The sequence below is a fragment of the Varanus komodoensis genome, unplaced genomic scaffold (assembly GCF_004798865.1).
Source record: "Varanus komodoensis strain SLA01 unplaced genomic scaffold, ASM479886v1 scaffold28, whole genome shotgun sequence".
Classification (NCBI taxonomy): domain Eukaryota; kingdom Metazoa; phylum Chordata; class Lepidosauria; order Squamata; family Varanidae; genus Varanus; species Varanus komodoensis.
Genome location: NW_025335727.1, coordinates 7,317,627 through 7,340,796, shown reverse-complemented (window position 1 = coordinate 7,340,796; position 23,170 = coordinate 7,317,627). Strand labels below are relative to the sequence as shown.

At 47.9% G+C, this 23,170-nt stretch overlaps 1 protein-coding gene across 3 annotated transcripts; it reads right to left on the bottom strand.

The window, feature by feature from the left end:
* Positions 1-1,391: 1,391 nt before the first annotated feature.
* On the bottom strand, positions 1,392-23,170 carry NCEH1 (neutral cholesterol ester hydrolase 1). 3 transcript variants are annotated; one of them, XM_044434545.1, is made up of 6 exons: positions 22,782-23,169; positions 16,349-22,086; positions 11,430-11,661; positions 9,312-9,381; positions 6,070-6,241; positions 1,392-3,977 (listed from the first exon to the last, which is right to left on the bottom strand). In XM_044434545.1, the coding sequence occupies exons 2-6, from the start codon at positions 16,376-16,378 to the stop codon at positions 3,360-3,362; spliced, it is 1,122 nt and encodes a 373-aa protein (XP_044290480.1). In that variant the 5' UTR covers positions 16,379-22,086; positions 22,782-23,169; the 3' UTR covers positions 1,392-3,359. The 3 variants fall into 3 exon arrangements, with proteins under 3 accessions (XP_044290480.1, XP_044290481.1, XP_044290479.1); XM_044434546.1 differs by having other exon boundaries at positions 20,953-22,086; XM_044434544.1 differs by lacking the exon at positions 16,349-22,086 and having other exon boundaries at positions 22,782-23,170.

Below are 23,170 nucleotides of genomic sequence, written 5' to 3'. Positions count from 1 at the left end.
CGCCCCGAGGCTTTGGCGAATGGGGCGGCATAAAAATGTTTTAATAAATAAATAAATAAATAAATAAGGATGTCCCAGGTAGACCTCACGCCTCTCTGCATCAGAATGTTCCAAGTGATCCTAGCCCTATCCCAGTGGTTTCTGAATGTCTGAGAGCGACTGTTGTAGCCTAGCCCCCTCACACTTTCCAGTGCCCTCTCCTCATGGGCGAGGGGAACTTTCTGAAGAAAGTCTGGCATACTGGTGGGAAATAAGCCATTGTGCAGCGCTTCCATGCAGACACTGGAAGCTCTCTTCAGAGAGCTGCTTTCCAGAAGTAGAAACTGCTGGGAATGCATTAGGAGGAAGCGGGGAAACAGTGGTTCCTCTCCGCATTTGCTAGTGAGCAGAGAAAAGAGAAAACAAACAAATCCTGAAAAGGGCCTCTCTTCTTACAGCAGGGGTGCAGAAACTCTTTCAGCCTAAAGAACAAATCTGAATTTGGAGCAGTTCTCAAGGGCACATTCCAGTGCTGGATGCAGCTGAAGACCAAAGGGTTGGGGCAAAAATGACCAACGTATTTCAGCTTAAAGCTTACTTACTGCCAGTAACAACCCTTAGGAAAGGCAGTAACCTTTATCAGATGAGGGGATATGCACAAATGGTAGGAAACCACCAAATGAATGATGGTTCATGTGGGGGAGGGCGGGGCGGAGAGAAGGTGGGGCGAACAGGGACCAGCTCTGCCTGTCTCATATGGGAATCAGATACATATCTCAGCATTCCATGGGACTCTCTCCAGGCTAAGTGTGTACAGAATTCTTTTAAAACAGCCATTAGAATGGCCTTCTCTAGTTCAGTGCCCCCAGACACATTGGACTACAAATCCCATTATCTGACCAATGGGAAAGGTCATGTTGGACTGATGGTCAGTCAGTCCTGCTCAAAAGAGGAAGGGTAGCTGCTATCCCATGCACACATACATAGCCACCTTAGTTCAGCAGGGCGGGGAGTAGAGAGAGACACCCTAGAAGAGGACATCCTGCGCCCATCTCCTGAGGAGGCAATTGGCTGGCCGCTGGGGAGGGAATGGGATGCTGCACTTGACAGGCTTTGGATCTGACGCCCCAGGGCTCCTGTACTTTTGTGGGAGTCCATCCCACTGAACTCTGACTTGCCTCCAAGAAAAGATGGGATAGGATGGGACAGTCAAGAGGATCAAATTGAGGACTGGGAACCTAAGGATGGGATGGGCCAAGGTAATAAGGGCCATTTCCAGTGAAGAAATTACTGGGTGTGTACAGGTGAACGTATGCATCTGTTTGTGAGCTTGTGAGTAGCTGTGTGTGTGTCTGTCTTCCCAAGGACAACCCCCATTTGTCTTGCAAACTGTTCAAATAAAGAGCTCACCCTTTCACAGCAGCAGCACAATGTTTTAAATACCGGTGCAAAGTTAAAAGACAAAGTACAGATCAACACATGAGCAGACAAAGACATAACCAACATCCTAGAGCTTGCTGGGAGAAGGCTTGGAAGCCCAACCAGGGTGCCTGTTGCATCTTCAGACAAAATGTGGCGACAAGACAATCACCCTCGACTTTGTACAATGCCAGGTCCTTTACTTCTGTGGCTCAGTACTGTCTTCAGTAAGGGCAGGTAGCCTGGTGCCCTCCAGGCATTTTGGACTAAGACCTCCAGAAGCCTTGAGCATTGGCTGTGCTGACTGGGGCTAAGGAGAGCTGTAACCCAAAACACCTAGAAGGTACTTGTGCTAACAGGATCCACTCCTTGCATAACAAGAAGTAGCAGTAACAGCAGAAACAAGTGGAAACACCTGTGTCAGCAGAGGCCTCTTCTGAGAGATCCACTGACCTGCCTATTCTGGAACCTGGAGTTTCATTCCCTTTTGATCACTGCAGGTTCGGCCGGCTTCCTGTTGCAGTAGCCTGTGCCCGGCTAGCTGGACAATGCCTTTGCTTGCCCAGCACCAATCTACAATGACTGGGTTTCAGACAGACATTTTCCAACGTTTTGGGCCTGTGGGTGCATTTAGAGTTATGGAAAGGGGCCCTGGGCACAACCACAAATTGTGTCTACCCCACGTAGTCTGGCTGGCTGGCTTCCTTCTTCCTTTCTGCCCCCACCCCCAGATCCTCTGTCTCTCTCCCGATTTCTGTGCAAATAAAGGGATCTTTCCCTCCTGAAACCTGGCTGGCAGGGGAACTGAAGCCCACCATCTGCACTAAGGAGCCTGCTGCCCCAGGTGTCTTTTGAAGGGAGGTGGGCTTTTCCCTTCATCCAGTTTTCGGCAGGAAGGGGTTCTTCCTCTCCCTCTGTAAGTTAATGAAGCAATTCTTCTGCTGACTTTCACCCAGTCAGAAAAAGCACCCCCCCCCCGCCCAAGAAAAATCAGCGGCAGGGCTGTGATGTCCACCCACCTGCTGTTGCAAGGGTCACCTGTGAGGGGTGCATTTCACATACACCTTCCAGCCAGTTTTTGGAAGGACGACTTCCTTCTCCCACTCTGCTCCATAAAAGAGAAAGGAGGAGCAGCTTTTGGCAGGCAACAATCCATGAATCATGGGTCACATTTAGCTAAATAGATGGTAAGCTATGGAGATTGATGGATAAGCAGCTTCCCCTAGTCCTGCTTACTGACTATGGGGTTTAAACATGGCATCCCTTATTCAAAAGTGGCCAACATTCGATGTTCAGGATCCATGACAGCAAGTTCAGCATGGTGACAGTTCAGTACATTAGGGAAAGTGACAAAGGTTAGCTGTCCAGCACCTCCATCCTGAATGCACATATTCTGTGCTTAGGGGCCATGGCCCTGAATGGAACCCTGGCCAGGTCTTTAGATGCAGAAGAAAGGAATGTACCATTTCACACTGTAGGTGGGAGATATTTATGAATCTTTCCCTGCATTTGAAACACCGCCCCCCCAACACACCCATCCTTGTAAATGGAACACTGCCACAGTCGACAGAAAGGTTGGACAGAAGCTCCTGCTGATGGGCAATTACGCGCAACTATTCAAAGACAGCATCCCCCCCCACACACACTTTGCAGTGTGAATATGGTACAGCCTGGCCCACCAACTCTTTCTGCTGTTTGTGGATCACAAGCAGCAGACCTGAGTTCCTTGTGATGCATTTTAGGAGCAGGGTTGAAGATTGCATGAAGACTTTCCCCACCAAACAGTAAAGTCCACTTAAGTCAGACGAAGACACAAGTGGCGCACAGTAAGAGACGTTCTCCAGGGAAGTCTTTTGACAGATGGCACAAGGTGGCATAAGTACACATCATTTTGGAACCAGTTAGTTGCTTGTTCATTTTTTAGTTTTTAGGGGTTTTTTTTGGGGGGGGGGAATCTTTTTTCACAGGTTTTGATGAAGCCACTTCAGATAGCTGTCTCTGGTGTTTCGCCCTGCAGAAAAATTGGTCGGCCAAATGGTGAAGATCATGCAGCCATGAAAACAGTCTTCAAAGTGATCGACCATCACTTCCACCCCGGCTTTCTCCAGCCGCTTGGCATACATGAGCCCATCATCTCTCAGCACATCAATCTCACACGTCAAGATGTATGTCTTTGGCTGCAGGTGCAAGACCTCTTTTTCAGCTAGCAAGGGGGCAGCGCAAACGTCCAGCAATGAAGGCATATCCTGGAGAATTTCTACCTTTCCTGTGGTCTGCATGACAGGTTTGTAGTTTTTCCTGAACCTCGATGGCAGAAGGAAAGTCCAGTCCAGCCGTTCTCGGAAGGGTTCAGCCTGACTCACGTCAAGGGATGTGTGATTGTTAATCACCATGGAGTGGGCAAAATCATAGTTTCCATTAAAATAGTCAATCCAGAACTTCGCCATGACAAAGCGGGGAAGCACAGGTGCGGCTTCGTTCTGTTGGTATGAGGGTGTATTGAAATCATAGGGCTGGAGAACTGGATAAATCAATGCCTGCAGTTTAAACCTGTTGGTTACATTCTCCTCTTGACTCATCTGTAGAAGGAAGAAGGCAGAAAACAGGGCACCAGATGCTTGTACAGTGCATAACCGTTTAATTTGCTTCATTTTCTCTATTCTTGCCCCTCTCCAAAAGGGTTAGGTTCTCTTTCAATAAAGTCAGCTCTCATTAATGAGTGGCTATGGCAAAATGGATGACATGGGGACTTACAAGCTTCTTGTAAGAAGATACATGTAAAAAAATTTTTTTAAATATGTTTCAGAATAAAGCCTAAACAACAACAGTGGGATAAGGCTAAAAAAAGAAAAAAAACTTGCTAACAGATTTCTTACATAAAATTAGGAAATTCCATGACACTAAATAAATATGATATATATTCCTGTATTTTTATATGTAGCAACCTTTTTAAAAAGGCAATTATGCATAAATGTCAACAAAGGCAGCCCAAATAACCATGTACTTGTCCCTTTGTAATTACACCAAAGGACCACCTGTTCAAAAATCAGAAGTTTCATTAAGTCTTCAGATGAGTTTTGTAATGTATTGGAAACATCTATACTACTTCACACTTACACAACAAAGCTAATGTAGGTTTACGCTGAAGTCAATCCTATTACACTCAAGGTAAGGCTTCGTGGGATTGCCGTTAAGAGGCTCTTACTCTTATCTCAATTATCCCTGAGGAGAGTTGGGCTCCCTTCCAAGTCCACTGCACATTTAGAAACCCTCCATAAGGTGTGTGACTCCTGGCAGTAATAGATTTAAGTGCTGAGCCTATGCACTGGCTTGATGGAGCCTTCAGTGCTTGGGAATAAACCCGTCATCCATGCTTGGTGGCAGGATGGGAGAGACGAACAGGCATATGGTGAACTGAGGCGCTACGTGTTGCAGTTTGCAGTTCTCTACCTGAGGGGCTGTTTAATGTAAGCCTGGTTTACAGGTAGAGGTCCAGCGGAAGGTACATTACAGAACTGTCCCCTGTTTGAAGGCACTGTCTGCTTTCAGGATAGGAACCTCTTTCAGTCTGTAGGCAAAAAGCAGTTTTGGAGAAGCTCTCAGGGGGCTAATTTCCAGTGATAGCAAAGCGCTCGGGTTCCAAATGCAACTAAATAAATTAATAAAAACCAGCCTATCTTAGTGCTCTTCCTGCTGCTAACAAAGCCTTGGGAGAATAATTTCAACCTTGAAGAATTGGGAAAAACTGCACAAGAGCCAGGGAACCACTGAACAATAGGTGGGGAAGGAGGCGTGGCCCTCCAGGGAACCCCGGAAGGCTAGACTGGGACCTTGCAACAGCCAGATCCAGAGTTTCCCATTGCAGTTTGAATCTGCATGAACGATAAAGGACCATCAGAAGGAAACATAGCCCCAGTGGCTGCACCTGGACAGAGGTTATCTGGTCAGTCCTTCCCCACTAGGGTGAGATGTGCTGCTTTTCCATTTCCATTATAATATTAATCCTAAATGTGCATCAGAACATATGGATGAGGAAGGCAGCAATGCATTTTCAGCCTCAATTTCAGTTCAAGGGTTCAGTTTCAGACAAGCTGTCTAAAGCTGCATTCCCATGATGGGTGGGGACAAAGAGGAAAGGGGCAAGGTCACAATACCAGACATTCCGGTGCATCTTAGCAGAGAGGTCTTGCTGCCAGTAACTAAGCTGCGACTGAAGTGTTCTGAGCTTGCAGAATGGGGAAAGTCTTGCACAAAAGGCAGGAGATGCCCCACCTGTTGATGGCTGGGATCAGGGGATGGGCCATGTTCATCGGGCAAACAAAAGATGGACAGACGACATTCCAAGTAACAGACTGCAAACATTTGCGGCTTTAGAAGGACAACAAATGTGAACTAATGTCCTTTGGGGGTGTTCAAATTCAGTTGCTTTGTTGGGCAGGAATCAGCATAGGAAGCTTGCCTTATACTAGTGTGAGACCATTTGAAACTTGGCAGCACCTCTCCTGATCCGCATCAGATGCTCCCAGGACCTTTCAAGAGAAGATGCTAGGACTGAACCTGGGACTTTCTCTGGGAATATATTTTGCCTCTGAAGTTTGGGATCTCTGCGTGTCCTGCGTGGTTGAAGATGGCTCCACACACATGCCACTGGCACCCCCACATGCTTCTTACCTCTTGGCACACAGCAGCCGCCAAGTTTCCTCCTGCACTGTCCCCAGAGATGGCGACTCGGGTAGGATCAACTGAATAACGAGCCAGGACCTCGGGAAGCATGAAGTGCTTTGTGGCCCGCAAAACATCCTGGAACTGCACAGGGAAATGGAAGTCGGGCACTAGCCTGTACCTGCAAAAGAAGCCGCACCACATTTTGGGCAATGTTTTTATTTTTATTTATTTATTTATATTGTGATTTATACCCTGCCTTTTTCCTACAAAGGGCTCAAGGCAGCTTACATCATCTCTCCTCCATCTTATCCCCACAACAACAACCCTGTGAGGTAGGTTGGGCTGAGAGTCTGTGACTGGCCCAAAGTCACCTAGTTGGCTCCATGGCTGAGTGGGGACTAGAACCCAGATCGTCTGAGTCCCAGTCCCATGCTCTTAACCACTACACCACACTGGCTCTCCGTTTCTGTGAGAGGAGAAGGATGCATTGCTGGGCTTGTTGGAAAGCTGCTCTAGGTTCAGAGGTGCAGCAAGAGCCTGATGGCCCAGCAGTGGGAGAAACGACTGTCACTACTTCTGGTGTTTGTTGTGGATGTCCTCGCAAGAGGGGCAGGGGACCTTCAGAGCCTGCTGGTGCATTCTGAAATGCATGTTTTGGTGGTGGGTGGGAAACTGTAGCTCTTCAGACAGTGGTGGGCAGTGTAATTTCAGACCCTGGACCACATGCTTTTCTGGGGCTGTCTTCAGATGGCCACATGGATGAATTCTGAAAACACCCAACCAATGTGGGTGGTTCTGAAACACACAACCAATGTGTCTCTTCAGAGCACTGGACCTGATGGCCTTCATGGCCCCGTCCAACTCTACTATTCGATGGCCTTCATGGCTCCTTCCAACTCTACTATTCGATGGCCTTCATGGCCCCGTCCAACTCTACTATTCGATGGCCTTCATGGCTCCTTCCAACTCTACTTGTCTATGATTCTTCCCCACTGTAAAGCCACACAGAGCTTTACAGATGCTGCAACATTTCTGACCAGCTAAAACAGCAGCAAAGCTGCTTGCCAGCAATTTGGAGCATGGTTTCCATTTTCAACCTGTTTAAATCCTAGGGCCATCATGACCGCAGGAATACAACGGAGTTTGCTTCTGCTGCACTGACACCCTGGTCAGTGGCTGGTCTCCAGGTGGTCATTGGGGAGGCAGCATTTTGGCCCCAAGGTCTGGCCCTGCTTGCAGCACTGCTGCCTGATGCTGCTGGAACCCATCAACCCCAGCCAGCATGGCCAGGGATGATGGATGTTGTTGCCCAACATCAGGAGGGCCTCTGATTCCCCTCCCCCAGTTTCAGGTTTTGCGGGACTCCCTGTTGCTCCTTCCAAATGGCTGGAAAGAAAGAGTGCACAGAAAGAAGAGAATGCACAAAAGCAGTGGGGGGGATTCTGGGAAGGTGGTCCTTTTGTCCCTAGATCTAAGGGAACAGTTCTGGGGGAGCAAGTTGGCATGTAAAACTCCCAGCATGTCTGACCATTAGCCCTGATGACTGAGGCTGATGGGAGTTGTAATCCAACCTGTCCTATTGCATCCTTCACTGGAGCCATGGATGCCACATTAAAGACGGCAGGGGCAGGCAAACCGACTACCTATTATTGAGTCAACTGCTGTTGCAAAAAAGTCTTTCCGTCTGCTGACATTAAGCTGAATATGGAGGAATCTGGTTGCCGGTTCGAGGGGCCTTTTCCCACTCTGCTCTCCAGATGCTACTGGAATATGAATGCCATCAGCCCTAAGCACTGGCTGTGATACTTAGGGAATACGGGAGCTGTAGTCCAACAAGGATCTGGAGCTCCAAGGACAGGAAAAGCAACTTGAGAGCATAGACATTTCTCTATCTATCATTCGGACGTTGCCGTCTCGATGAAATTGCACCCTCTCGCCACCATGGTGGCAATGAATAACAAGAACATCAGATCAAACGCAGGGCACCCTGTCCAGTCTTGCCTTCGGTGTCTGCTTCCTCTCGGTACAGCGAAGCAATACGGCAAAATCGGCTTGCCGGAAAGAGTCTGTCATGAAAAAGTAAAGCCACTAGATGGCAACGTCTGCAAAGGTCTTCTTCAAGCTGAACTGCATGACTTGTGGAAGGGAAACCAGACAATCCAGCCTACACATTGTTAAGACATTTAGGTTGAACTGGAGGGTCCCAGCCCTTGAATGCACGGGAGCCTTGTGAGCCTTCACAGCTGCAAGCCCTGATGTTCACGTAGATGTAAAGGCCATCTAGATAAAGCGCTGGGGAGGGAAGGAGGCAGGGCCTTGGGCAGGAACAGGCATAAGGCGACAGCCCCAGCCTCCTCTCCTCCCCAGCCCCTGCCATGCCCTCTGGTCTTCCCCGAGGCCTAGTGGCATTCTCAGAGAGGCAGCCAGAGTTGTCCTTTTGGTGCTGGCTGTGATGAGGGCAAGAAGGTTACAGGAGCTTGGAGCTGCGGTCCTGAACAAGCTTATGGCCCTGCAGACCAGGTCTAGTAGAGAAAAAGTTCTACAGAGGCCAGCATGTCTCAGCCAGGGCAGCCTCTGAGAACGTTGCAGGGTTCCAGGACTTTTTCCTGCCTAAAGAATTGTGCCCTTAACCTGACAACCTTGGACCGGTCCTTTCCCAAGAATGTGCTATTGAGCCAGAGAAAGGAATCTGCTGCTGAGTTGGTTTAAGGTTTGCGCATTAACCTGTAAAGCCTTGAGCTGACTGAGACCGGGATGCTGAGAGAGCAACACCTTCAGTACAGATCTGCAGGACCGCTGCCATCACTAGAGGCCCTCCTGTTGTCCCACTCTGCAGCTGCCCATCCAGCAGCAACCAGAAAAGGGGCCTCTCCTGTGCTGGCCCCCACTTCCCTCCCCCCGGAAATAAAACATGCACTGACCCCAGTCCAGATTCAGCACATGCTGAGGAATGCTTTATTTGCCTCAGTGTGTTTGGAGTCCTGATGGCTGTGCTGTGGCTTGTTAGTTCACGGCCTGCTAATTATGTTTGCGTACCTTGGAAGTAAGTTCTAAGGTGTATTATTAGCACACTATGCCGTTAAACATGAAAGGCAGTACAGAAAGAGTTTTACACAAAGAAATAAATTAAAAATTGCCTCAGTTGGCCATTGTCCCATTCTGCAGATGGTACATGTTTTATTTGAATTCTACTGAAATCCAAGACACATCTATGACTTGATTACACGCTCTCTGTGCAATCTACTTACTCAATAGAGATAATTACTGCATCCAGCGATTCAGCCATAGCCAAGCAGAGATTGTTGTAGTAGCTTCCTCCTAGAATTAGAGATATACACAGTCAAATTAATTTCACACAATCTCAACCAATCTTTATCCCAAGTGCCTGGGGAGGGGGGCGTCACCGCACTGTTTTGGCCTACATCTCCCATCAGTGTCAGTTAGGACAGATGACGGTGAAGGATGATAGGAATTGGAAGCTTGAGTGCCATCACGTGAGTAGCCAAAATGGCACCATCCATGCACAACGGGGAGTTAGCAGTAGGTCTGGGGGCCCCAAAACATTGCAAAATGCAACAAATCCTTGGGGGAAGACACCATAGGTAGGGGTACTCTGAAAAACCATCTGGACTGAGCATATTCAGTGGCTACAGAAGGCTGACTGGCTGGAGAAAATGGAAGCCTGAAGATGGAAGAGAATGAAACAGAGTATCTTAGTGTGGGGACATGACTGACTGGAATGGTAAACAAGGGCGTTTCATAGAAACATAGAAACAGAGCGAGCCAGAAGGGGTCCCCTGGGCCATCTAGTCTGACCTCTGGCACCAGCCAGCTCCGCTCATGACATGCACATGGTGGGCCTATTTTTGAACACCCTCACCGTTTTGTGCTGCAACGTTTTATTGTTGCATAAGTCAAGGGCAGTCTCCTCCAACTTGATGCCCTCCGGAGGAGTTGGACCTCCTCTCCTCTCGAACTGGCTGATGGTGAGATTTGTCAACCCACAACATCAAGTCACTGAGGGCTGGCCTGGATTCTAAGCCCTTCAAGGTTGCAGTGCTAGCTTGCTTGGATGTAGCTATCAACTGGTGGCTTAGAATGAAGCACTCTTGGCTATCCTCAACTATCTATGTGCCTGAAGCATAAAATCATGCATGGTGCGGGGACGATTGGAAAGAGAACATTTTCTCCCTTTGCTATCCCACTTTTGCTTGGATCACCCAACTAAACTGATTGGTGGTTTATTTAGGAGAGATGGAGGAGAGGCCTTCCTCAAACAGATGCACTAAGACCTTACAGAACTGCCTGCCTCAAGTTGTGTGGAGGACAGCTTTACTTTTAAAGGGGGATTAAATGCATTCACGGAGAACAGAACTGCCTGCCATGGGATGGGCCTTTGATCGGATACCGGCCAGGCTCTTCTTCTCTGAACCATAGAAGGACCTGCAGCAATTTCCATTCCCAGTGGCACATCTTCCAGCAACCATCATGACACTTGCTTCTTCTGACAAATCTGTCAGCATTCACAAATCATATCTCCAGACATGCTTGCTTGCAAGGATCTTTCACGTGTCAGAATTGGACTAGGCAAACTACAGAGTCTGCCCCCGCTGGGCAGAATGTAGCAATTGCCGCAGGTGGCAGATGCTGGAAGGCAACATCCAGGTGATGGAGAGAAGAGCTGTGGGCCACGTCACCTGCCATATGCCCCCTACACTAGCCTGCTGCCTTCAGGTGCACCGGAGGGAGCTGTGCCATTGCCAGTAAGGAGAAAGATTCAACTACCGGCCCAGTTCACTTTTGTAGATGGCATGCAAAGGGTGCCGTCTGGTTCTTTCCTTCAAGCACCAACATGTCTTGGAGCTACCCTGGGGTAGTACTTTGCTCCTCTCCAGAGGATGGGGACTTTAGAACATGGGTGGGTACACTTTGTCTGTTTCCACTAGAACTTTCAGGTCTACTGACCTGCACCCAGGTGCAAGATAGTGGCCTTCTTGGGCAAGACTAAAAATGAAGGAATAAGAATTGCTCAGTCTGGAATCTGTGCTCAGTTCCACAACCAGCCCACAAATCCTCTCCCATAAAAACCCAGTCTTGGTTTTCCCTGAGCATTCTCTCTCAGCAACCCAATCTAACTGGATCCTTCCGTCCGTCCGTCCGTCCTTCCTGTTTTTTGCTTTTTTTTCTTTGCTTCTGTCATTAGACCATTAGGAGTCAGAAACCTTTGTGAACCTACTGCAAATCTCCCAAAGATTCCAACCCACATTGTGACCACCCCTGCTTTGGTAAAACCGTGGTAACTTCTCTAAGGGTGCAAAATAGGAGTGGGAAAACTGGAGTAAAAGGGAGCTTGAAGGGGCACGTACTTGCACTTGCCAATGCCCAGCCTCCTCCATGGATGTAGACCACACTGCGCCTCAGCGTTTTCTCCTGTTCTGCAGAAGGTTCATACACTCTGACCTCCACACCATCAAACTGTGTATCTGTTATCTTCACATGCTCCGAGGAGTGTGGGTTATTTAGTGTCTCAAAGACACTTATGACAAAGTTGAGAACCCGCAGGTGATGGCCGAGTCCCAGGAAATGAGCTAGGTTACACTGGAAAAAAGCAGAAGCAAAAAAGGAGAAGGACTTGAAAGATGCCAAACACACCAATGCAAACATTAACTCTGCTGTTTGCTCTAGGATAGGCTTTGACTTTTTACTTTTTCTAATACAGCTCTCCCAAAGTTGGTGGCCTTGTGACTGCAACTCTTAACAGCAGCTGTGCTGGATCAGACAAAAGGTCCCTTCTGTTCAGTATTCTGTTCACACAGTGGCTAACAAGTGGAACACAAGCACAGTATCACACCTAGCTGTGTTCTCCAGCAACTGGTATACACTGACATTCTGTCTCTGATACCAGAGGTATGAATCTACAGATTTTTTTAAACTCCATTCTGTGTGCCATAGATTGTCAGACATATTTTATTTCATCATCTGCTCACTGACAAAGTCAGAATTTTGAAAAACAGAATGTTGTTATGATTGTGCATAGGCCCCAATTTGCATCAGTTAATGCATATTAGCATGAAGGGTTATTAACTAATGTGGATCAATGCATTTCCACAGATCTGCATTAGGTCAATTCCCCTCCAAAGTGAAAAACTGATATGCAAGTCCACCAAATCCACATGATTTGGAAAAAAACCGCTTCGCTTAGGAATTCACAGGTTGGATTCACAGCAACTTGAACTCATTTGAACCTACTGGGAATTTAACAGGACTAGTAGCCACGGATGGCCTCATCCTCCATCTCTTTTGACCAATCTCCTTTAAAAGCCATCTGAGTGTCCATTGCATCTTGCAGCATCCAATTCCATAGTTTTAACTATGTACCGTATACTTCACTTATCTGTCCTTAATGTCCAGCTAATCAGGTTCTTGGGATGATCCCTTTGGATTCTGGTATTATATGAGCAGAAGAAAAAATGCCTTCCTTTCTGTTTTCCCCATACCAATGATTATGCTTGTGAGAATGATGGGAGCTGTAATCCACTGCATTCCAATAGCACTAGACTGGAGACAGCTGAAGTAACAGAACTGCATAAGTTCAAAAGCTGAAACTCATTCGTAGGTGCTACGTTTTTATTTCCTCTAGCGTTCTTCATTTTCTCTTGCCCTGTGATAGCGTGAGGTACAACATAAACCCTTCTCACATTTCCCACATGTGCAGAAGACTGGCAGCAGTTTCTCCAAGGGTGGCACATGAAGGGACAGAGCTTAATGCACATACAAAATATATACATGTAACCATGTTGCAACAAGCTTCCAGGTGTAGCTATGGAGGCCACTTGAAAGGTTGGCAATGTGACTTCCAGGACTTGAAAGTTAGGTGCTGGCTGTGCTGCGGGGACTGAACTGATGAAATGCAAGTTTTGAGACTGAAAACATTACAGGGTGTCTGAAAGTTTAAAAGGAGAACACAGAACACCAAGAGGATGCAGGGGGTGGGGAGAAAAACCTTTGGCAGGGATTTTGTAACTGATCAGAGGAATAACAACTAGCAGTTGCAAAACAGTTACATTTTCTAAAAAAAAGGGTATTGAAAACAGGCTGATTACATTCAAACCAGATCCCCCCCCCCCCCGTGTGTGTGTGTGTGTGTTTTAATATGGATCTGAACAACTAATGCAGCTCTTCTACCCTATGGCCAACTTGCGCAAACACTTCTGGGCTCTTTGAGTTGGGTTCGCTCCAACTCAGCACAGAGGAAATGTGGCAAAAAGACTGTCTGGAAGCTCTGCTAAGGCCAAAGGGCCAGTTTGGGACTGTGCAATAAATGCTGTGGAATCTTCCGTTGCTGGTAGCAGCACCCAAACTTAAGAACAGCCAGTTGCCAGACTCTCACTACTCCATCGTGGGAAGTAAAGGTGTGGTGTATACGATAGAGCAGCCTTCCCCAACCTGGTGACCTTCAGAGGCATTTGGAGTGCAACTCCCAGAATTCCCATCCAGCAAGGCGATTGACTGGGAATTCTGGGTGCTGCAGTCCAAATGTATCTGGAAGGCACAAGGTTGGGGAAGGCTGATATGGAGAAAACGAGAATTGCCACCTGTGCATAGGCAGCTTGGAGTCCATGTTGCTGAACACGTTGGCGCTTGCTTCTGCTTAAAAATGCATACAACTGGGGTACAAAATCAAACCAGGAATGTATGTCTGTGGCCTATATATTGTCCAATGTACATTTTGCCTATGTAAGATACTGATTGCATTCAGATGGAACGCAAAACCATGGTTTCTTGTTATGAAAAATCTCCTTGGGCTTGTGAATTCCTCGCTCCTACAACTGCAAGGGGTAGACTGGAAAATCTCACTTCTCTTTTCAGTTAGTCTTAGTGTCACATTCAAACCCTAAACTGTAGTTAAACTTAACTACTGTTCATTGAACCAAGGTAACTGCATAAGCCACCCCTGCACAAACCAGGGACAACTTTTTCAGCCCTGGGGTCATATGTGGAGTTGGCAGGGAGTGCACATGCATGTGTAAGCACAAACACATATGCAGGGGTAGAAGGCAAGCACAACCACACTCTCACAAACTTGCACACACATGCTGGTGGAGAGGCATGCATGCATTTTGAGGTGGTAAGGAGATACACAGAGACAATGGAGAACACACACACTGCCTTGAGCTTCTTGAAGGAAAAAGCAGGATAAAAATGCAATTATTACAAAACATTTGGGAGACATACACTTCCCCCCAAGCTCTACTACATTAGAATTGTGCATTATCACATCCTGCTCTTTGAACCACAGCCTTTCAGACCATTGTGTGAAAGGGCAGCTTTATCATAGAGCAGTATTGTTTTCATTTATGGGTGAAAAAAGTGTGCAACTTGTATAGTGTGATGACTTGTGTCCTGAAACAAACCACAAAGGGGAATATACTGAGACAAACATAGCAAGCTGAAAATACATTCAGAAATAGGGGAAAGTTCACTGGCCACATTCCAAGCAATATAAAACCAGCTGGTGCTGCCCAAGGGCACAGAGAAAGGGAGTCACACTGTACAGAACCATCTATCTTTTGCAAGGTGGCTACTTAAAAGAGTGTCGCCATGCAGCAGCTGCCTCCGAATGGAACCCTAGACACTTGCAGCCAAAAGAAGAGACCAATAAAGCTTTCTTCCAGGTATAGGACTGCACATTAAAATCTTCTTTTTAAAGCTGATTTTAGACATTAGACCATAAGAGAACTTGGTGGAAGCCGTCTAACCTGAAATTCTTGACAAGCCAATTTGGATCTATTTCCTGGTCAAGAAAACTAGGAGAAGCTAGTCCACCCACTAGTTTCTTTTTTATTGCTTCTTCTGAGCCATTTCTAGCTTTTCCCCCCACTTATACTATCTGTCATGCAAAGGTATCACTTGGGAGAGGGAAGATAATGTTCCCCTTCCTCTATCCCCCACCCCCCAATCAAATCCTGGCGTTTTAGACTGCTTTTCTATGGAAAAATGGAAATGTTAGTGAACTTATCAGTTCTATATGGCTACTGTTATAACACAAGAATGGATCTAGGCACCAGTTGTCCCCATGCTTTAAAAGGGTGATTGACCGATGTTGGACTCATCTGTAGCACGAGTCAAGAATTCCAGCAGCTTCTGCCAACAGAGCCAATCCAGTCCATGGTGCCTCCTGATCTGGCATGTGCTACCTCTTGGGGTTGCTCCAGGGGACAAGGCTTTGGTCCCAGGCCTCACCCTCGGGAAGCACCCCTTCAGAAGGCATCATCCCACTGCTATCTCTGATCTCAGGTAGCAGGGATTCCCCTGCAGCCACACACCAGCCTCCAAATTGTATGCAACTGAGGATAAACCCTGGTTGGGACTCAGCCACCCGTGAGACGGAGACAGTGCAGTCAGCATGCTGGAATGGTTATGAGTGAGGGGTTAGGGGAGGAAATTGCTGGGCTCACAACCTCATTCAGCCACTGACTCACTGCTCACCTTGGATCATATTCCCTCCCACACTTGGGGGAAGAAAAGAACCCTCCTGCTTACAACATCGAAAAGACCATGAATGATTTGCTGCTGGCCTGAAGTGTCAAAGCGCTTTCAGAGTCAACAAGTAGAAGCGAGAAATGGCAATTCAGCTTTTCTCTCCCTCTCCTTTCCGAGTGAGCTAGTAGTTGCTTAAGTCAGTGGTTTCAGAGAGAGTTTTTTCTCAGCCCCATCTGGAGATGCTGGGGATGGAACCGGGGACCTTTTGCGCACAAAGCACATGATCTACCACTGAGATGCAGCTACATCGCTGGCGAAACTTTATCCTTCCCTTACTGCCTTAATAAAGCAAATGCAAGATGTGGAGGCAACCATGTCGTCCGTGAGACTTCAAACCCCCGCCACGCCAGCTTACCCTTGAACAAAATAGATCAAGGCTGCTACCTTCTAACGAAGCCAACCCGGCTTATTGTTGCCGAGCTCATCAGCTAGGAAGATGTTCTGTTCTGGGACTGGATTGGATTAGGCGGGTGATGGAAAGCAGAAATCCAATTTCAGAAGCTGATATGCTGCCCGTTTGGGAAGATGGATCTGACAGCTGTACAGAGGCAATGCTGGGGTTTCCAGTGGTGGCCTCTTGGCAGTTTATATCAGTCACATGCCTTGTGCAGTCAAAAACAGGGAAGCTGCACCCACAATGAGACACTTCTAGCTGAAGTGTCACGATCCATTTTTCTAGGATCCATGTGCTAAGTCAAGGCAGAGGTCAAGAAAGGTTAAGAAAGGGATGGGACTTGCTAACCTGCCCTTCTTCTGGACTTCCTGGGGACATCAGGCTGGCCGTGGGTGCAGACAGATCACCAACTCAATGGATCTTCCTCATCCCTGAGCTCATCACTTGTCAGCTCAATTAATTTTAACTTCCTGTTGACTGTATCATGCAAATGAATGAAACTAAATCAGTTCCAGTAATGATGCAACAGGAACCAACTGTATAAACAGCAATTCTGTGGCACTTGGTTCGAAACACTACATACCTTTAATTCTTGCAACAACCCTGCATGGTAGGCTAATATTTGCATCCCTACACTCAGGATATCAATGCAGTGGGGAGGAGAACAGTAGCTTTTGTTTAAATATAGGCTGGCCCTTTGCATATTTACTCAGAGGTAAACCCTATTGAGAAAAAGAAACAGGTGTGTCCTAGATCGAAACAAGCCAGAGTTTTCCCTAGAAGCAAAAATGAGATAATGAGAAGGCAAGACTCCCCAGAGAAGACAATCATGCTAGGAACAGTGGAAGGCCGAAGAAGAAAAGGGACACCAACTACGAGATGGAGCAAGTCCACAAAGGAAGCCACAGCCTTGAGAAAGGACATTTTGGAGGGCTTTAATTCAAAGGATTGCTGTTAGTCAGAGATGAATTGATGGCACATAACAACCACAAGCCTTACTGAAGCCAATGGAAATTACTCCTCTTGGGAGGATCCTTTGCTTGGTGGCAAAGGGTACAGGTAGAAAAGTCCCAGGTTCAGTCTGTGGCATCTTCAGTGAAAGGAACTCAGAAAGCAGGTGATGAGAAAGAGCAGCCCACAGGCAGCTGGATGGACAAACCGTCTCACAGAACCACACAATACTAAGTGGTTCTCCAAAAGAGAGGCTAAAGCCCAGCTTTCCCTAACTTGGTACCTTCTGGAGGTAAGGGGCTGGGAACCACAGGGGCTGGAGGTTGGGGGTGGCTGCAGCAAGTGCTCTAAGCGCAAATAAGCACTATATATGTGCAGACCAGTGTGCCAACTTCACCCTCTCCTCTGGCATTCTCATCACCCTCCACAAATAGAGGGTGCTTCTTTGCAGCAGAAGGATAATCAGGGAAATTGGGTTTCTAAATTGCAAGGGCAGCCTCCGCAGAGAGAGGAGGCCTTCTCTTGCAGACAGTCGCCCTCTGTAGGTGGCTTGCCAGTCCAGACTGAGAATGGCAGCAAGTGCGGGGCAGAAATAGTGCGCTCGTTACTACTCCTGCTTCTCACTTCTAGGGGTTACTTAGAACATCTGTACAAGGTTATATGCGGGCCCCGAAGTACGTGCAACACAGCAGCCCTGGTAAATCTGGGGGCTAGGAGTGAGCAAATACCTGACTCACAGCTCATAAGCATGGCTACTGTTACGGCTGTATGGCCTTTGTAAAATCCGCTCTGCGTTACAGAATTGTCAGGCATTTTTTGTTCCATCAACCTTTCACTGATAGATTTGGATTCTTTTAAAAGTAGGATTTCTTCCTCTTGCACCAATGCACATTAGCAGTAATATGTGCTTGTGCTAATGCCCATCATTAAAGTGCAAAGCAACCTCCCACAACTGGAAAACCAGTCACCAGGTTTGCAAGTGAATGGGCAAAGCCTGGCCTGCCACAGAATCCATAGAAATCTGGACGCATGTGCACCTGTTGCAGATTTCTCTGTCATCCTGAGCTCTGCTGATGTGCTGCCTCACCTGCCATGATGAACAAGACTCCCAGTGCAGTTGAAGGGGAAAGCAAGGGGATGAATGAGGGGGGAGGGACAAGATGCCCCTTTCTCCCCGAAAAACCCCTAGTCGTGCCCTGTCCAGAAGACTCCTCTCTGGAAGGCGTCTGGGAATGTCCTTCTGCACCCTGAGCCAAGTATCACAGAGATGCTGGCTGAGGCTTGAGACTCTGAGGTGGATCAGGAGAACTCAGGGCCACTGGCCCTTCCTCATAGTTACCCCCTCCCAAACTCAGTGGCATAAAGGCTACCTTGTCCCAAAGAGTGCAGGTGCCCAAACATCAGAGCACAGTCAGCTTCCAAACATGAGGAAGCTGAAGAAAGGCGTGTTCATGAAGGATGCTCTGCACATGAGCACACCTTTCCTGAAGTGACACAAACGGACTGCAGCTGGGCTCCTCTGGGGGTACTGAAAGTGTAGGCTTGAACGCCCCTCAGTTCCAAACAATTTCATGTTGGTTTTTGAGTGGATGGTGGGGTAGATAAGCCCTGGGCCAAGGACCAGAGGTAGTTGTTTCAGTACATTCTCCAGCCCTGAGAAGAACACAAGGGACTCTTTATTTGGCTTAACATATCAAAAGAAAAACTTAACTTAAAAACAAAACAAAACAAAATAGAGGTTTTGTCATTGGGCCAAAGTGCCTCATGTGCCAAGATAAAAAGCAGTCGAAGTAAAGCTCTTAAGCCCCTTGTTCAGAAATGAAAGGCGTTCAAGCCTCCCCTTTCTATTTGTATATTTTTGTAGGGTTACATGTTTTGCTAAACTGGTCCAACAGGGTGAGCCTTTGGCAGAATCCAAACCAGATACAATGTTGCCATCCATGGTAACTTACTCCCAGAATAGCTTGGAGCGCTGCAGCCGACTTCAAATTATTTAACTGCTTCTTCATACATGGACGGATGTGCAGACCCGCAGAATGTGATCAGGACCATGGCACGGGGGAGGAACCCTGTGGTGCAACTCTTGGGTTACCTTTGCACTCAGCATAGGAAGGATTTTCAGAAACCGTTCTGTTTTTCAGGTCTGCAGCCCAGTTCTACCACTTCAATTATTAAGGCAGATAGGAAAGATGCAGTGCATTTGGATATTTGTTTTAATTTTTGGCTATTACAGCTAGTGGTGCTATCGGTGTAGGACTTTGAGGAGAGCTCCAAGGTTCCACACAGCAAACTGTGCAGGAGGGACCGCAAAGCATCAGGGTCGCCTTATCGTAGTTTGAAGCACTCCCTCTAACGAATCCCCTGCTGCTGCCATAAAACCATTATAGAGATTTAAGGTGCTCCAGATGAAGTACTATTCAGGCTTTTCTTCCTTAACAAATTTGTTGAGTGGTAATCCTCACATTATTTCAAACTGTTTCATCATTATTGTACTTGTTATGATGATCTGTCATCAGTGATCTTTGATGTTAGTCTAGGAACTGTTTTGGGCTACGAGAAACCACACCCATGTAAGTTGGGGAACTTAACTGATAACTGTTAAATGAACTTAATGCTGCTCCAGTGACCAGCAGTTGGCCCCATCTCTCTCCCTCTCCTCAGGACTCCCAATTCCCTGAGACACAACAATGCCGACATGAGGCTGATTAGCAACCCCGCAATGGCCTCTAAGTCACGGGTCCTCAAACTAAGGACAGCGGGATGGATCTGGCCCACCATGGCCATCCATCCGGCCTGCGCCACTGTTCGCCGCCCGCGTGCACGCTTGCTGGGTGGCCAGGGAGGTGGTGGCTCGCTCGCTCCGAGATGGTCTCCAAGTGAGCGAGCCGCCGCCGCCACCTGCCTCCCGCAGCTGCCTCCCACCTCACTGGCCCAGGCCACAGCCTTTCAACTGGCCCCCTATTCAAAAAGCTTGAGGACCCCTGCTCTAAGTGTTCAAGTGAAAGGAAGAGCTGCCATAGATAGTGAGTCCTCTGATGGTCTGGGCAAGGTAAACTGAAAACCTTCTGGAAAGGATTCACCATTCTAGATGCCCTTAAGAACATTCGTGATTCATGGGAAGGGGTTAAAATATGAACGTTGGCAAGAGTTTGGAAGAAGTTGATTCCAACCCAAATGGATGATTTTGAGGGGGTCAAGACTTCAGTGGAGGAAGCAACCGCAGATGTGCTGGAAACAGCAAGAGAACTAGAATTAGAAGTAAAGTCTGAAGATGTAGCTGAATTGCTGCAAGCTCATGATAAAACTTCAATGGATGCGGAGTTGCTTCTTATGGATGAGCAAAGAAAGTGGCTTCTTGAGATGGCATCTGCTCCTAGTGAAGATGCTGTGAAGACTGTTGAAATGACAACAAAGGATTTGGAATATTATATAAACTTAATTGATAAAGCAGGGGCAGGGTTTGAGAGGACTGATTCCAATTCTGAAAGAAGTTCTACTGTGGATAGAATGTTATCAAATAGCATCACATGCCACAGAGAAATCTTTTGTGAAAGAAAGAGTCAATCGATGTGGCAAACTTCACTGTTGTCTTATTTTAAGAAATGGCCAAAGATAGCCCAGCCTTCAGCAACCACCACCCTGATCAGTCATTAGACATCAACACTGAGGCAAGATCCTTCACCAGGAAACAGATATGACTTCCTGAAAGCTCAGATGACGGTTAGCATTTTTTTTAGCAATGGAATTATTTTTAATTAAGGTATGCACTTTTTTTAGATATAATGATATTGCACACTTAACAGACTACAGTATAATATAAAAATAACTTGTATGTGCACTGGGAACCAAAATAATCATGTGACTCATCTTATTGTGATATTTGCTTTATTGCAGTGATCTGGAACTGAACCTGCAATACCTCTGAGGTATCTCCATGCAAGTTGTACCAAGTCTGCTGTGGAACCTTGAAGAGAATTGTGCAAAGTATCCAAGGAAATTACCCAGAGGGACTGAGAATGGAACATGCACAGCCTTTATGTGCAAGGAAATCTCTCATCATGGTGCCCCTGAGATGCTTATCTGATCCTCCTACTCAAGAATCCTTGGCGAATATCCAAAGAACTCCAGCACTCCTCCAGAGTTTTGCTTTAAAAAAAAAAAGTAAAAGTATTGGAGTAAAAGCCAGTCCATATTTTAAAAGAATGGGCTGGTATTTCAAGCTTTGCACATTGCTCCCTGTCACATCCATTTCTAAGGAGGCCAGGAAGCAAGCAAAATATATTTGTTATCCATAAAACAGCTTTATGTTTTGCCTTGTGTCTGTAGTTATTTATTGTGTTTGTAGGGTTGAGCACTAGGAAAGGCAGGATATAAAGATCTCAAATACATAAATAGCACTCCAGTACCCAAAGCAAAGCCTCTCAAACTAATGCACTTTACTAACATCAGGCTGCAATCCTGTACCCATTTCCTCGAGAGAACCTTCTACTGAATCTAATGAGACTCCCTTCCTTACACTGGGGCTTGTTTACTTCCGTGCAGGCACAGATGGCATTTCTCTACAAATCCAAAATAAAATCGTGTTGGGAGAGGGGTGCAGGATGACAAAAATCCTTGTTGTTGTTGTTGTTAGTCGCGAAGTCGTGTCCCACCCATCGCAACCCCATGGACAACACTCCTCCAGGCCTTCCTGTCCTCCACCATTCCCCGGAGTCCACTCAAGCTCACACCGACTGCTTCAGTGACTCCATCCAGCCACCTCATTCTCTGTCGTCCCCTTCTTCTTTTGCCATCTATTGTTCCCTACAGGTGGCCTAAAAGTCATTTTCAGTAGAATAAAAGCAGATCAGTATAGACCTTTTTGTGTATGCAACTTAACAAAGCTGGCCATCATTCACAAAAATACAAAGAAGGTCATGGAAGGTCAGTTCTCCACCCGAGCCTCAACACAAGCATTAGGAAATCATTTCAAAGCATGTAGAATACAGAAGAGCCCTTATCTTAAACATGGGTTCAGAGCCTCTATGGGTGCAATAAGTCCTACAATTCCCGGCATTCACCAGCCAGTAAATTCCCCTCTGTCTAAACGTCCATAGGATTGTCCAAAAGTACTTCCTTCAACTCCGGTGCTGCAGCTGATTCGAAAGAGAAAAAAAAAAGAGGGAGGTCGGAGGGAAGGAAAGCTAATGCTGCGAAGGCAGATGAGAGAGAGCGATGCCGAGGCTGGCTGGCAGTTTGAAGGGCAGGACGCTTCGGGGTCTCCTTTCCAGCTCTCGCCGTGCAACAGTGGCGTGGCTTTTGCAGAAGGAAGAGCTCCGCGGGCGGGTGGAAGCGCTGAACACTCAGTGCGTGACGGAGGGCGGGGGGACACGGGAAGTGAGGCGCGTTACCGAACCCACCCCACGGGAAGCGCCGCTTTTGTGGGCTTCCCGCAGGGGGGTGCGCAGGGCCGGAGGCGTGAGACCATGGGGCTGGATCAGAGGGGGCCTTGGCGCGCGCCGGCGGGGTCCTCCTTCGGGTCCCCCCCGCCCCGTGTCCCGCAAGAGGCGCGCCGCGCGTGCATGCACGCATCTTGCAGCCGCGCGAGAGCACAGCTTGGAGCGCAAGACGAACCTGTCCCCGAGCGACGCCGGCGACGCCTATGGGAGCGAGGCTCGCCATTGACATAGTGGGAAATGAATCAGTCGAGGCCATTTCCGCGGGGCAGCCCGGCAGGCGAAACCGGGCCCGCGAGCGGGACCATTCATTCGCCCTCGGCGGGCTGCCGCGGTTTTCCCAGGGATGGCGGGAGGGACGCGAGGCGCTCCGCTGCGGCGGGCGCTCTGCTTACCGTTTGCTGCGCGACCCTGAAAGACGCATCCAGCAGCATGAGCCGCCACGGCTCCGAGACGGTGCCGGGCAAGGGCAGGTAGACATAATAGGCAGTCAGTGCCAGGAGCCCGGCGAGCAGGACAGCGGCGGACTTCATCCCGAGCGAGGAGGAGGAGGAGGAGGATGCCGCCGTCGCCCGTAGCGCCGCCTGTCTCGCCCTCCCTCCCGCAGCGCTGCTGGGTCGGGCTTGGTTAGGTTTGTAAGGAGCGACTGTGGTGCGGCAAAGGTTGCTCGCGGCCCCCATTCATGGGTTTCATAACCTCCGCAAGCCAATCAGAGGGGCAGAGGCAAGAGGAAGTCCAGGCTCTTCCGTCCCCCGGGGAGCCGCGTGCCCTTGCGACTGTTTTC